The sequence below is a fragment of the Odocoileus virginianus genome, chromosome 21 (assembly GCF_023699985.2).
Source record: "Odocoileus virginianus isolate 20LAN1187 ecotype Illinois chromosome 21, Ovbor_1.2, whole genome shotgun sequence".
In the NCBI taxonomy this organism is placed as follows: Eukaryota; Metazoa; Chordata; class Mammalia; order Artiodactyla; family Cervidae; genus Odocoileus; species Odocoileus virginianus.
Genome location: NC_069694.1, coordinates 7,729,824 through 7,743,279, shown reverse-complemented (window position 1 = coordinate 7,743,279; position 13,456 = coordinate 7,729,824). Strand labels below are relative to the sequence as shown.

Genomic DNA, 13,456 nt, shown 5'->3' with positions numbered 1-13,456 from the left:
AAATTCCTTGTTTGTTTCATTTCCATAGTATATTATCTAAACTTTGAGATTACCATCACAGATTTTGTAAATTATTTTTTTTGAGAAATCAATATGTGCAAAAATCATCTCTTTTGCAGGAAAACATACTAAGAGAATCACATGTGGATGTTGGAATGCAGAAAACATGCTTGCTTTAGGTGGTGAAGATAAAATGATTACAGTTAGTAATCAGGAAGGGGACACATTAAGACAGGTAATACAATAACATCTCTTTGATTTGCTGTGTTCAGATTTTCCTCCAAAGTAAAGTTTGTCTATCAAACTGACCTATAAAATTTTAAAATCTCTATGAGAGATGTTTACAATAACTTCATTTTCTAAACATCAAGCTTTTTCTTTTTGTGTACTAGGACATTTTTCTTTTAATAATTTTTCTTTTCTTTTATCCCAATTTCCTCCTTTGGACACTTCCCATTGGTTAGTGTTAGCTTGGATTATCAGCTCTGTGGTTATAATCAACCATTATACTTGTGAATATCTCTTATTTTATATGTGTATTTACAATGTAAGTCTTAACGACTGGACTCAGTCAGATCTGCATAATTCTAAAGCCCACTCATTTAATTGATATGTTAAATTGATCCCAAACTAATCCTAATTAAATTTAATTTTAGGACTAAATTTTATTGCTGTTCAAATTTCCCAAGATTAAGGGAATTTGTATTACCCATAGCTATAAAATCTTACCAGTGGCAAAGTTTCAATTTGGATGACTTGGCTTCTGATTTAGTATTTCTAGAGCAATAGTGACTGACACATTTTTTGAATACTGCTCGTTACATTAATAGGTCCTACTGCTGCTGCTGCTAAGTCACGTCAGTCGTGTCCAACTCTGTGTGACCCCATAGACAGCAGCCCACCAGGCTCCTCCGTCCCTGGGATTCTCCAGGCAAGAACACTGGAGTGGGTTGCCATTTCCTTCTCCAATGTGTGAAAGTGAAGTCGCTCAGTCATGTCCAACTCTTCATGACCCCATGGACTGTAGCCCACCAGGCTCCCCCATCCATAGGATTCTCTAGGCAAGAGCACTGGAGTGGGTTGCCATTGCCTTCTCTGAATAGATCCTACATTAGCTATTTATTGCTGCATAACAAATTACCCCTGAAACTTAGCAGTTTCAAACAACAGATGTTGTTAGCCGTTTTCATGGGTGAGTGGTCCAGACACAGCTAAGCTGAGCGCTTCTGCCTCAGCGTCTCTCACGAGGCTGCAGTCATTTTAGCAGTCTGGACTGCAGTCTTATTTGAAGTCTTGGACTAGGGATAAGTCTATTTCCGAGCTCATGTGGTTGTTGATAGGCAGACTGTTAGGCTCAGGGCTTAGCTCCTCGCACTGCTGACTGGAAGCCTGCCTCATTTTCTAGCCATGCATATCTCTCCATAGTATACCTCACAACAAAGCCGCTGGCAAGAGAGTGAGAACAGTCATTCAAGACTTAAGCCACAGCCTCTTAATAAATAATCTGATCTCAGAATTATTTTCGCCATATTCTGGTCTCTAGAAATGAGCCTCTAGGTTCAGCCCATACTCAGGGTCTGGGTGGCGATTGCACTGAGGCATAAAAAGCAGGAGGTAAGGACCACTGTGGGCCATCTTAGAGGCTGCCTGCCATAGGCCCCCTTCTCTCAGGAAGAGAAAACTAATCATGATAAAACACCTGTAGTTTTATATGATTGTCCAGTGTGTGATACAGCTTATAAACCCTGTAGCATTTGTGAGATAGGAGGAGATAAATGAATGTTGGATTGTGAATTTGTAAGAGAGAAGATCTAAATCAGTCAAGGGTGTAGGCTAAACTGTTGTAACAGAGACCCAAAATGACAAGGACCCTAAGAATATCGTAGTTCGGGTGGCTTTTTCCTCTTTCATTTTATCATATCACAGAGGTAAGCAGGCCATCTGTGTATCTCTGCTTCTCCAGGTTGTGTAAAGTCCCCCTTCTCTCCTTCCTCACCCTTCCTTGCATCTTAAAGTTTTGCCATTTATTAGGGTGTTTTGCCCTTGTTAGCACCACATCTGCATTTCAGCCCCAGGGAAAGGAAAAAGAGAAGTGAAGGGCAAGTAATTGTAAACTGCCTGATCTGGAAAATGCAGTCATTACTGCCGTTCATATCAGTTGAACCTAGTCATGTGGTCAAACCTAAGTGATGCCTTGGAAGCTACAAATTTAGTCTGCCTCGGTGACTGTGTACCCTGCTGAAACTTGTTAGGATATTGGAAGACTTTTATCAGTTGCTGTCATTCACTCCAAGCAGAACAGAACAAAGATAAGAGGAAAAACTTACTATGGCTTGTTCAAGACTGGAATGACTGAAAATTTGGGCTTTGAGAATTTGCAGAAGTCTGAAGAAGAAAGTTGGTTCTTGTATCTGGAAAGCTTCGAAAGTGAGGTAGAAGTAACTCAGTCCTATTGAGCAGACCACAGCATGATTCCAGTGATTCTTAAGGAAGGCATTGCAGTAAAAATAGTTTCTAGAAACCTCGTAATTTTCATCAATCTGTATTGGTGTCCTTTAGAATTTTAATACTACAGGTCCCCTCTCTTGTGTCCATACCAGACATCATCAGTAGATACTGGCATTTTTTTTTCTTCACTGAATACTTTTCCACATATAACATGTCCCAGGAAGCCTCTACCACTGAGCTAGTATTTTATATACAAGATAACTATTTCCCATTTTTAATCCCAAGAATTATGCTTCCAGAATATGACATACTAAAGTTGTAATTTAGTAAACAAAGCATATTGTAAGTATTGTTTCATCTGGTATTTTCTCTGAATTGCTTATACTTGGGTATTCTGCAGAGTACTCCATTGTTACTCCTGCAGATTTGGGTTTTTTTATCCTGCTTGTCTTGCTTCCTAAATCTGAAGATTGCTATCATTCATCAGTTCTGAAAAATTCTTAGTCATTGTGTCTTTGAAATTTGCCTCTTGCCCTTGCTATTCTCTTTCTGCAGCAACCATTAGACATATGTCGGGCCATCTTCTATCTCTTAATCTCTCTTTAATAGTTTCTTTTTGTCTCTCTGTGCAATCTGCAGGATAATTTCCACAAATCAGTTCACTTATTCTTCAGATATGTCTAGTCTTCTATCCCATCAATCCTTCCCGTTTTAATGACCCTAGTTTTTATTAGTGGAAAGTACTTTGTAGTTCTTTTTTAAAACCTGGTTGGACTTTTAAAGAAAGTGTTGTCTTTTCTTCTATTTATGAGTCATTTTATGTTTGTAATCATTTTAAAAGTATTCTATGGTCTTTTTCTGACAATTCTGTTCTTTTTAGATCTGCTGACCCTTGCTCTTGGTCCATTGCTTGTGAATTTTCTCATTTTGAATGTTGAGCTCATCTACTGTAGGAAGTTGTTTACAGCCTTGGGAGAGGCTTTAGATTTGTTTTTACTGAACACTGTAGGGAGTTTCTAGACCACTCAGAGTATAACTTTGGACCTTAGACCACAGTGACCATAGGAGGGAAACTGATTTGAAAAGAATTTTTTCTAATCAAAACCCAGCTCAAGTCAGATGGGTTCATTATCATCTCTCTCTATCAGCCACTGCTGCTCTGGATATCTGCAGCATCAGTTCCTACACTCACTTTGCTTTTCAGTTTGATCTTTGCTTATGGTCTGCAGAAATCTTCCTTACCTTCTTTCAGGCTTATCTTAGCCATTTAATAAGGTACATGTTCAGTTTCATCCTGAATTTCTAGAACTTTGTTGCAGTGGGATTTTCAGGTTGTTCAGTCCAACATATTCAGAAATGAAAGCAAACTACCTGTTTTATTAATGGAATTTGAATGTGGGGTTTATTCATGGTGATAGTATTTTCACCTCCACAGACACCAGTGAGATCGGAACCTAGTGACATGCAGTTTTCCATGATGAGGACCGATGACCGAACCTCCACTGCTGAACGCACAGTAAGAGTTCTAAATCCAGGCCCAGATTATTTTGGTAATTTTGTGGGATATACTGTCTCCTTTTCTAGGATGGTTCAGAATCTCTAGGGTTATAAAAAAAATTATCATACATCACTTATTAAACCAACATAGATCCCAGTTTCTCAGGCCTAAATGTTGTTTTTGCTGCCACCTAATCCGGGAGTTGGTGATGGACAGGAAGGCCTGGCGTGCTGTGATTCGTGGGGTCGCAAAGAGTCGGACACGACTGAGTGAACTGAACTGAACATCAAAACAATTGAAGATAGTGTCCTGTAGCTCTGTTGTTGCTCTCCTTATGCTGGCAAAAACAGTGGGGCGCCTTGAAAAACAAGAGTATTGATTTCTGTATCTTTAAAAATTTTTCAATTCTTATCAGATATGGGGACCAGAATGCCAGAAATTACTAGTTTTATTTTTGAACACCTTAAGATTTATTTTCCCTGGCACATTTTAACATTCTGAAGTCCAGATGGTTTTCACAATCAACAGGGATATATTTAATGAAGTAATGTTTATCTTTATTTCTCGAAAAGATGTTATATTGATAATGACTCATAACCAATAGCATCTTCAAAGCAAGGAAATATACCAAAAAGTGTTTCTCTTTATATATATATATATATCTATCCATTACCCTTTGTGAGCCTAAATCAGTAATGTACTCTTCTCTCTCAACACAATTACACTCTCAGCTGAGAATTACAGTTTAGTATTGGCCTGTGAGTAACAGGGATACTAGTCTAGCCACATTGACCAGTGCCCTGCAGGTGATGGAAAAAGTGATGATATAAAAAGCTGAGCTAGATTATCCACACAGGTGTGGACAGCTAATCCCATGTGGCTCAAAATCAAAATCAGATGGCCTTAGGGTAGAAGAGTTGCTATACTCTGAATGTGAGTTTAATTCCAGTGGAACTATGTCAGACTTACCTTCTTGTACTTCATGGTAGAAGAGTTGCTATACTCTGAATGTGAGTTTAATTCCAGTGGAACTGTGTCAGACTTAACTTCTTGTACTTCATGGTACTCTTATTAGAGACAGAGAATCTTTAAAAGTTATTCCATTGAGCTATTTTAGTATATTTGCAAGGGTATATTGGGTATGTGTAAACCCAAGGACCCTTCCCAGACTACATTTTAGGAAAATGTTACAAATGTTTTAAGTTAGTCACATTGTTTCCTTACTAATTTATAACATTTAACACTGAATTTGGCTCAGTTGTTTTTCTTAATTAGGTTTATGCTGTTTGAATTTGCTTATTATTAGTCTTTTCATGAAGTACTGAGCATTCCTCTCATAATTCCTTTTTTTGGCAGATAAGTGTAGTGGTCGGCAAGAGAATTTTGTTTCTTTTTAATCTGAACGAACCAGATAACCCAATTGATCTGGAGTTTCAGCAACGCTATGGCAACATTGTCTGCTACAGTTGGTATGTACAGAAGCACAATACAGAAGGTGTTTTTCCCTACTAATTGTAACGTGTTTCGTTTTTGTCTGTAGCATTTTCACTCCTCGGTGTGACATTTTCTGGATCGCAGTCTGTGACTTAATGTGTGAAACTGCCTAACATGTTACCTGGCACACAGGCCCTCGATGAATGATACTCTCTCCCTTACTGTTAAGCTGTTTGCTTATTGCTGTGTTGCAAACGACAGTGACTCTCCCTTTCACTGCATCACCGCCTCTGTTGCTGTAGGTACGGTGACGGCTACATCATGATTGGTTTTTCACGTGGAACTCTTGTGGTCATTTCCACTCATATTCGAGAGATCGGTCAAGAGATATTTCAGACTCGTAACCATAAAGACAGTCTAACCAGTATTGCAGTATCACAGACCCTTAACAAAGCTGCTACGTGTGGTGATAACTGGTAAGTTATATTCACATGTTCCTAGGAAAGTTTATTTAAGGAATAGTCAAGAGATTCAGCAAGGTGTTATTAACTAATGTCAATCTATCCACCATACTTGCACGATTAGAACATGTTTGCAGTTGAAAATTTCTAAGATATCTTTATCTTTGCCTTGAACACTCAGGGTAAAACCTGAAATACTAAATGTGTACCAAATACAAAACCTGAAATGGAATATACTTGAAAATCTCATAAAAATAAAATGGGCACTTCTGGGTAAGAGGGAGTAAGTACCCTCCACCCTGTCTGTCACCAAATACAGCCATAAAACCTGAACCCACGAAACAGCCATGTAAGGACTCTGAAAAGTAAATAGTGGCAGGCAGATTGGAGAAGAAAGCCAGCGTTTGAGGTACCACTGAGGCGGCGGTGAGTCTCCTGTTTGTCTTCTGGCCTCTCTCAGCTGGGACCCAAGGCAGCCTGAGACCTGGACATAAGCCCTGGAGCAGAGACAGAGCTCTGAAAGAAGCCCTTTAGTTCTGGCTCAACTTGCAGTGAAGAGAACTGCTAACACTCAGACGAGGTTGGGAAAATCCCTCCGTTTTCTCTTTTCTCCCCCTTCTTTGCTCTCCCATGCCCCAGCCCCCGAGCAGTCCACCATGGCAGTGACAGCGAGGACCCACAGGCACCCGAAACCCTGGAGGAGGCTGACCTTGCTCTCCAGCTGGGGCAGCTGTGGTCCCAAGAAGATGGGGCGTGTCCCCACTGTTTATTTTTCTCTCTGTCCCCTCACTGCGTGGCTGCTGGTGCAGCTGTAGGCAGACCAAAGCAGAGTAACTAGCGCCCAACTTTTGTGCTGGAAGACCAACAAGGGGGAGCCCAGGTATATTCTGATATACCCGGGAGGTCCTAGAGAAGGAGGAACTCTGGAAAGCAATCCTGTAAAAATATTTATGAACTCCCAGGTTCATCTCTGAGCTGTGTGTGTGTATCACATCCTGCATGCCTAATGAAGACTTTGAGAACTGAACTAAGGGATAGACCATAGCCCGGGTCCTGTACTGGCCACTGGGTAGGCCACACGAGCACATCCCCGAACACCACTGCAAAGGGTTTGGAAGTGGAACAGACGTTGAAATCATAGCCCACAGAAGACTGATTGAAATGTGTGGCCCGAACCCAACTGGGCCAATTGCCTCCTTAAAAAAAAAAATTTAGCTTCTCTGTGGGATTTAAATAAGACAGTCTCATAACATAATTTTCAAAATGTCCAGAATATAACCCCAAATTGCTTGACACATGAAGAATCAGGAAAATTTTGACTCACTTGAGAAAAGACAGTCAAAGGATGCCAGTGCTGAGGTGATGCATGTAGTGGGCTATTATAAAAATGTTCTGAAAGGTAACAGCATTCTCAAAACGGACTGAAACATAACCTCAGGGGAAAAAAAATGGAGCCTATTAAGAAGAACCATAATGGAAATTCTAGAACTGAAAAAATTAATACAGTGTATGTACTATCAGAACAGAAATCACAGAGTAAAAGAGTTGGTGAACTTAAAGATAGATCAGTAGAAATACCCATTCTGAACACAGAGGGAAAAACAGAGCATCAGGGACCTTGAACCTACCAAAATGTCTAACATTTGTGTCATAAAAATCTCAAAAATAAAGGTTGGAAGCGTCTCACATTTGACGAAAGACATAAGCCTATATATTATACAAGCTCAGCAAACCCCAGAAAGGATAAATCCAAAGAAATCTAGGCCCAGACTCATAATGGTTAAACTGCTAAAAACCGAAGGCAAAGAAGAGGTTTTGAAAGCAGCCAGAGAACGTTTTGAATGACAGCAGATTTCTCGTCATAAACCATAGTGACCAGGAGGAAACTCGTAAGAATTATCAACCAAACTTCCATCTATATCCAGGAAAAACAGCCATCAGTAATGAAGGTGAAATAAAAAAAAACACTCTCAGATGAAGGAAAATGAAGAGAATTTACTACATCGGGCCTCTAAAAGAACTACTGATACAGAAGATAACAGATGACCGAATGAAACTCGGAACGTCAAAAATAAAAGGAGGGCAACAGTAACGGAAAGTAACTGGGTAGATAAAGGGAAGGTGTTGGTCACAAAGGCTCCTAGTGAAATCACATCAGGAACGTATATTTGCTTGTGACTGTGGGCTGCTATGAAGGGCATGCATGTGCATAAAGGAACTAGTGTTCATTTAAGATCACTGCAGGCCACTTGGCCAAACAAAATAGATGCCAAGGCAGCTATATCATGGTGTAACTTAGTTAAACTCTCAACAGACTTGGATAACACTATAAACCAACTGGACCTAGCAGACATCTACAGAACACTCCACCCAACAACAATAGAGTTCACGTTTTTCCCAGGCACCTGTGGAACATTCACCAATGTAGACCATATCCTGGAGCATGGAACAAACCTCAATAAATTGAAATTGAAATCATACAAATATGTGTTCTCTAGCCATCATGTAATCATACTTGAAATCGGTAACAAAGATAACAAGAAATTCTCTGTATGCTTAGAAATTAGACAGCCTACTTCCAGATAATTCATGGGTCAAAGAGTAAATCTCAAAGCAAATTAGAAAATACATAGAACTGAGTGAAAATGGAAATGTACATTTGTTCAGTCACTCAGTCGTGTCTGACTCTTTGTGACCCAACGCATGCCAGGCTTCCCTGTTCTTCACCATCTCCCAGAGCTTGCTCAAACTCATGTCCATTGAGTTGGTGATGCCATCCAACCATCTCACTCTCTGTTGTCCCCTTCTCTTCCTGTCTTCAATCTTCAGTAGATGTACATAGCAATATCTATTTCAGGCAGCTAAAGTAGAGCTGAGAAAAAAATTTATACTACTAAACTGATATAAAGGAAAGAGAAAAGACATCTGGTCAATTATCTAAGTTCCTATCTCAAGAAACTAGAAAGAGCAAAATAAGCCCAGAGCAGAAGGAAGAAGGTAACAAAGAGCAGAAATTGGAAATAGGGAAAAAATTTAAAAGCTGCGGGTTTTGGGGGAAAATTGATAAATATCTAGCAAGGATGACAAAAATAGAATATAGTTCACCAATATCATGAGTGAATAGAAATATCAGTACAGATCTGAAAACCACTAACAATACTACAAACAACTTTATACTCAGAAATTTGACATCTTGAAACATAGGAAACAACTCAGTCAGGGGTATGTTTTTATATGCCTATTGACCATCTGTATATTGTCTTTGAAGAAATGTCTATTAAAGTCTTCTGCTCATTTTTCAGTTGGGTTGTTTAGTTTTTTTGTTGAGTTGTATGGGCTGTTTATATATTTTGGAGATTAAGTCCTTGTCTGTCGCATCATTTGCAAATGCTTTCTCCCATCCTGTAGGTTCTTTTCATTTTTTTTTTTTTTTTTTAATGGTCTCCTTTGCTGTGCCAAAGCTTGTTAAGTTTGATTAGATCCCATTTGTTTATTTTCACTTTTATTTCTATCGCCTTGCTAGACTGAGCTAAGAAAACATTGGTATGATTTATGTCAGAGAATGTTTTGCTGATGTTCCCTTCTAAGAGTTTTATACCATCTTGTCTTAGATTTGTCTTTAAGTCATTTTGAGTTTAAGTATATTTTTAAATAAACTTAAATAAACTTTAAGTTTATTTTTGTGTGTGGTGTGCACAAAAGGATGCACAGTACCCTTTTGAGGATGTGCTCTGACATCTGATCTCCATGCAGCTGCCCAGCTTCCCCAGCACCACTTGCTGAAGAGACTGTCTTTTTCCCATGGTGTGTTCTTGTTTCCTGTGTTGAGGAGTAACTGACTGTAGGGATACAGATTTACTTCTGGGCTCTTGTTCTCTCTGTTATTTCTTACAGTCACATGTGGACCTACAATTATATCAGAAGTTTAATTAAATGAAAACAGGGAAAATATATGAAGGAGAAGCACTGGGAGGGTGGAGAAAGGAGAGAGGAAGGGAGACAGGAAGGAAGAAATATCACGATTAGGTCCCAACATCATGCTACACAGCTTTCACTTGCATAAGCCTACTTAGACCCTTCCCAATAACCCTTTGAAGTAACATTATGCCTCCACTTTTCAGAGCTTTCTACCTAAGCCTTTCCAAATCTTTATGTTATCCCTCACTTATTTTTGTAGGGAGGAACTCTTGGAGCAGTGGATGGGGGGAGAGGAGGAGAGGACACATTGCAAAGAGAAATCTGCTTCATTTTACAATAATCGGTACTGCTCAGGGGAACGTTTGCCTACTCAAACTTTTCCTCAGGATCTTCAGCCTAGTTGTTCCTGACCGTAGATCAAAGACTAAGCCGGGCACCACTCCCACCCCCATACCAACAAACAAAAATTTTAAAGAAAATATAATTAAATATAGAAAGTTTAATATTTTCTTACCTTAACCCTGTAGATCCTCCTGTACATCCCTTTTTGGAGAACGCTGACCTGTTCCATAGCTTATTATTGCTTAAATGTAACTTGGTGCTCATATTTAAAATGTATATATGTATTTTTTTTATTTTTCAGCATTAAAATCCATGACTTGGCAGAATTAAAAGACATGTATGCTATAATCAACCTGGATGATGAGCATAAAGGTATTGCTTTTTCTGAAGCAAATTGGCATTTGATCATTTTAGTAAGAGTAATGTGTTTGTTAATGTATGGTTTGCATTCATTGTAGGAGGAAGCAAATTAACACCTTTCACTAGAATTCCCTAAAGTAGCCTCTTTATTAGTAATTGTGTTGAGTCACACTCCTTGCCTGGGCTTCCCGGGTGGCTCAGTGGTAAAGAATCCACCTGCCATTGCAGGAGGCGCAGATTCAACCCCTGGGTCACGAAGATCCCCTGGAGAAGGAAAGACAACCCACTGCAGCACTCTTGCCTGTGAAATCTCAGGGACAGAGGAGCCTGGCAGGCTATAGTGCATGGGGTCACAAAAGAGTTGGAAATGACTAGTGACTAAAAACAAAGAACTTCTTGACTAGGAGGATGTGAATATACTTTGGTTTAAAGATTTCTGTTGTATTTTATCCCAAATCCAGTTGCAAAATCTAAATTCTTATTTCCCTTTGAGCCAGTTTTTAATACGTCGGGGCTCATGCTCATAAGCCAATCTATGATGAATGTCCTAGTCTACATAAAAGCTACCTCCACTGTTTTTAAAACTTCGAAGATTTTGATGCCTCTGGTAGCTTACGTGAAGATATTCAGCGTGCTTGGATTCCTGTAGCAGCGTATCTGTCTTTGAATACTCCTTCTCGCGCTCTGTCATTTCAGGGCTGGGCACCTTGTCCTGGACGGATGATGGCCAGCTGCTGGCGCTGTCCACCCAGAGGGGCGCGCTGCACGTGTTCCTGACCAAGCTCCCCATCCTTGGAGACGCCTGCAGCACCAGGATCGCACACCTCACCTCCCTCCTTGAAGTCACCGTAGCCAACCCTGTTGAAGGAGTACAAAAACAGTGTTATCTTTCTTTGTTAATAAAATTAAACCCGTGTTCACAGTTGATTCAGTACTGCTCCTTTTCTTTATCATAGGAGCTGCCAATCACAGTTTCTGTCGACGTGGAGCCCAACTTTGTAGCAGTGGGGCTTTATCACCTGGCTGTGGGAATGAATAATCGAGCTTGGTTTTATGTCCTTGGCGAGAATGGCAAGTCTAAATCCAGTTGTTTTCTTATCTAACATATCTAACATATGATTTGTTTTTTTGTCTGTTTGGGAAGCTCTAATAGTTTCTTTTAAGACCAAATCTCTTTTTCTTCAGACATCTCTTTCTTAGCTTAAATGGTTTTTTGCCGATCTTCTAAAAATTTTGCATAGTGTTGGGAGAGGTTTTGCTCTTTATCTTTGTTGTGAAGACACTCTGGTGTCTGAGCAGATTGTGATCTTTAGAATTGGGCCCTGGGTTCAAGTTCCCCTCTGCCCCTTTTAGCTGGGGGACTGTAGACGAATTCTTTGCCCCTCTGAGCCTTGGTTTCCTCATCTGGAAAATGAAGATTCTTCTACTTGTAAAGGGTTATGAGAAAAATTATATGGAGTAAAATATGTGATCTGCTTTTGTGCATGGTCTTTCTTAGGCACCCGTTGGTCTGGTAGGCACTGAGTAAATGTTAATTCCCTACCCCTCCCACCGTACGCTTTGAATGACCACTAACATCTGAAGGGAGCCTCACTTTTTCTTCTCCTCTTCCTCCTCCGCCTCGTTCCCACAGGAGGTCAGATGACCCTCAGGAATAGAGCCAGCCTGAGAATTATCCTCAGAGGTTCCGTTAAGCTTCTTGTCACTAAGGTTTAATTTTTGGTTGTTTTGCAAGTGACTTTATTTTTTATTACTTTGTTTCTTGTGAACCACTATGACATTCCTAAAGGCAAATTTATATGGCAGCAAAGATTTTCTTTAGAATGGCTAAAATAAAACTTTCGGGTTCAGAATATTCTTTCAAAGGCACACATTTAAAACTTATTTGCAGATCATTAGATTATTTTGTTTATATTTTATTGTGTCTGTTTTTGTTTTGATTACTACAGCTGTTAAAAAATTAAAAGATGTGGAATATCTGGGGACAGTAGCCAGTGTTTGCCTTTATTCTGACTATGCGTCTGCACTTTTTGAAGGCAAAGTCCAGTTACATTTGGTAAGTATTTTTGGTGTCCCATGGCCTCCTCAGGTCAGTGAAGACAGTGAATAGCCTAATGTTTTGTAATCAAGAACTTTGGTCAAGAAACAGCCATATACAGACTAGCTGGAAAGCCATATGTGATAAAGGGTTGACAAAACTCTTTACCCTTCTGCATGAGATTAACCCTCAGTTAACACTTTAACTCTGTTCCCAAGAAACCCAGCAGAGTTTCAGCTGTCTGCTCATAACATTGCTTATGTAAAAATGGCCATGTAAAGTGCGTCTAGGAGGAACTGTAAGTAAGTTGTAATAACTGATGGGAATGCCATAGGTCTGGCTTCCTGGAATGGATTGACCTATGTGTTTGGTCGTGTCACTGGTGGGGATCTTGAAACTGTGCCCCATGAGTTGTTCAGAGATGTTGGCCCTTGAAGTATGGTGCTTCTCAACCAGGACACTTCCCACATGTATTTCTTGGCTCTTTACTTATGGGAAGCCAAAGAGATTAGCTACAAGACAACTGCAGAGCCTACTGCAAAGACTGTTACCATTAAAGAAAGTGAAAGTGTCAGTCGCTCACTCCTGTAGCTCTTTGCAACCGCTTGAACTGTAGCCCACCAGGCTCCTCTGCCCATGGAATTCTCCAGACAAGAATTACTAGAGTGGGCAGCCATTCCCTTCTCCAGGGGATCTTCCCAACCCAGGGGTCAAACCCAGTCTACTGCATTGCAGGCAAATTCTTTACCATCTGAGCCTCCAGGGAAACTTGTTAAAAGGGATATTTAATGAGCCCTGCTGGCAAGCTGGGCTCCCGTCTGATACCTTTCTGAGTAAAGTAGTTTATCTGGTGAGCCTGAATATTTTGTTGAATTTAAGAAAAAGACTCTCCGTTACTCCCTAGATGTTGCAAACCAGATTTATTCAGTTAAGTCTATGAGCCACTATTATTCTTTG

General features: G+C 39.9%; 1 protein-coding gene across 9 annotated transcripts in view; it reads left to right on the top strand.

The window, feature by feature from the left end:
* Positions 1 to 13,456, top strand: part of WDR19 (WD repeat domain 19) — an 87,245-nt gene that overhangs the window by 11,254 nt on the left and 62,535 nt on the right. For 7 of the 9 annotated variants that reach the window (XM_070452011.1, XM_070452010.1, XM_070452009.1 and 4 more), the window contains 8 exons: positions 120 to 235; positions 3,884 to 3,964; positions 5,303 to 5,415; positions 5,683 to 5,856; positions 10,403 to 10,473; positions 11,158 to 11,330; positions 11,418 to 11,532; positions 12,411 to 12,517. In XM_070452011.1, the coding sequence (XP_070308112.1) occupies positions 120 to 235; positions 3,884 to 3,964; positions 5,303 to 5,415; positions 5,683 to 5,856; positions 10,403 to 10,473; positions 11,158 to 11,330; positions 11,418 to 11,532; positions 12,411 to 12,517 (950 nt within the window). The remainder of the gene's footprint in view (positions 1 to 119; positions 236 to 3,883; positions 3,965 to 5,302; positions 5,416 to 5,682; positions 5,857 to 10,402; positions 10,474 to 11,157; positions 11,331 to 11,417; positions 11,533 to 12,410; positions 12,518 to 13,456) is intronic. The other 2 variants (XM_070452012.1, XM_070452016.1) reach the window with 2 other exon arrangements.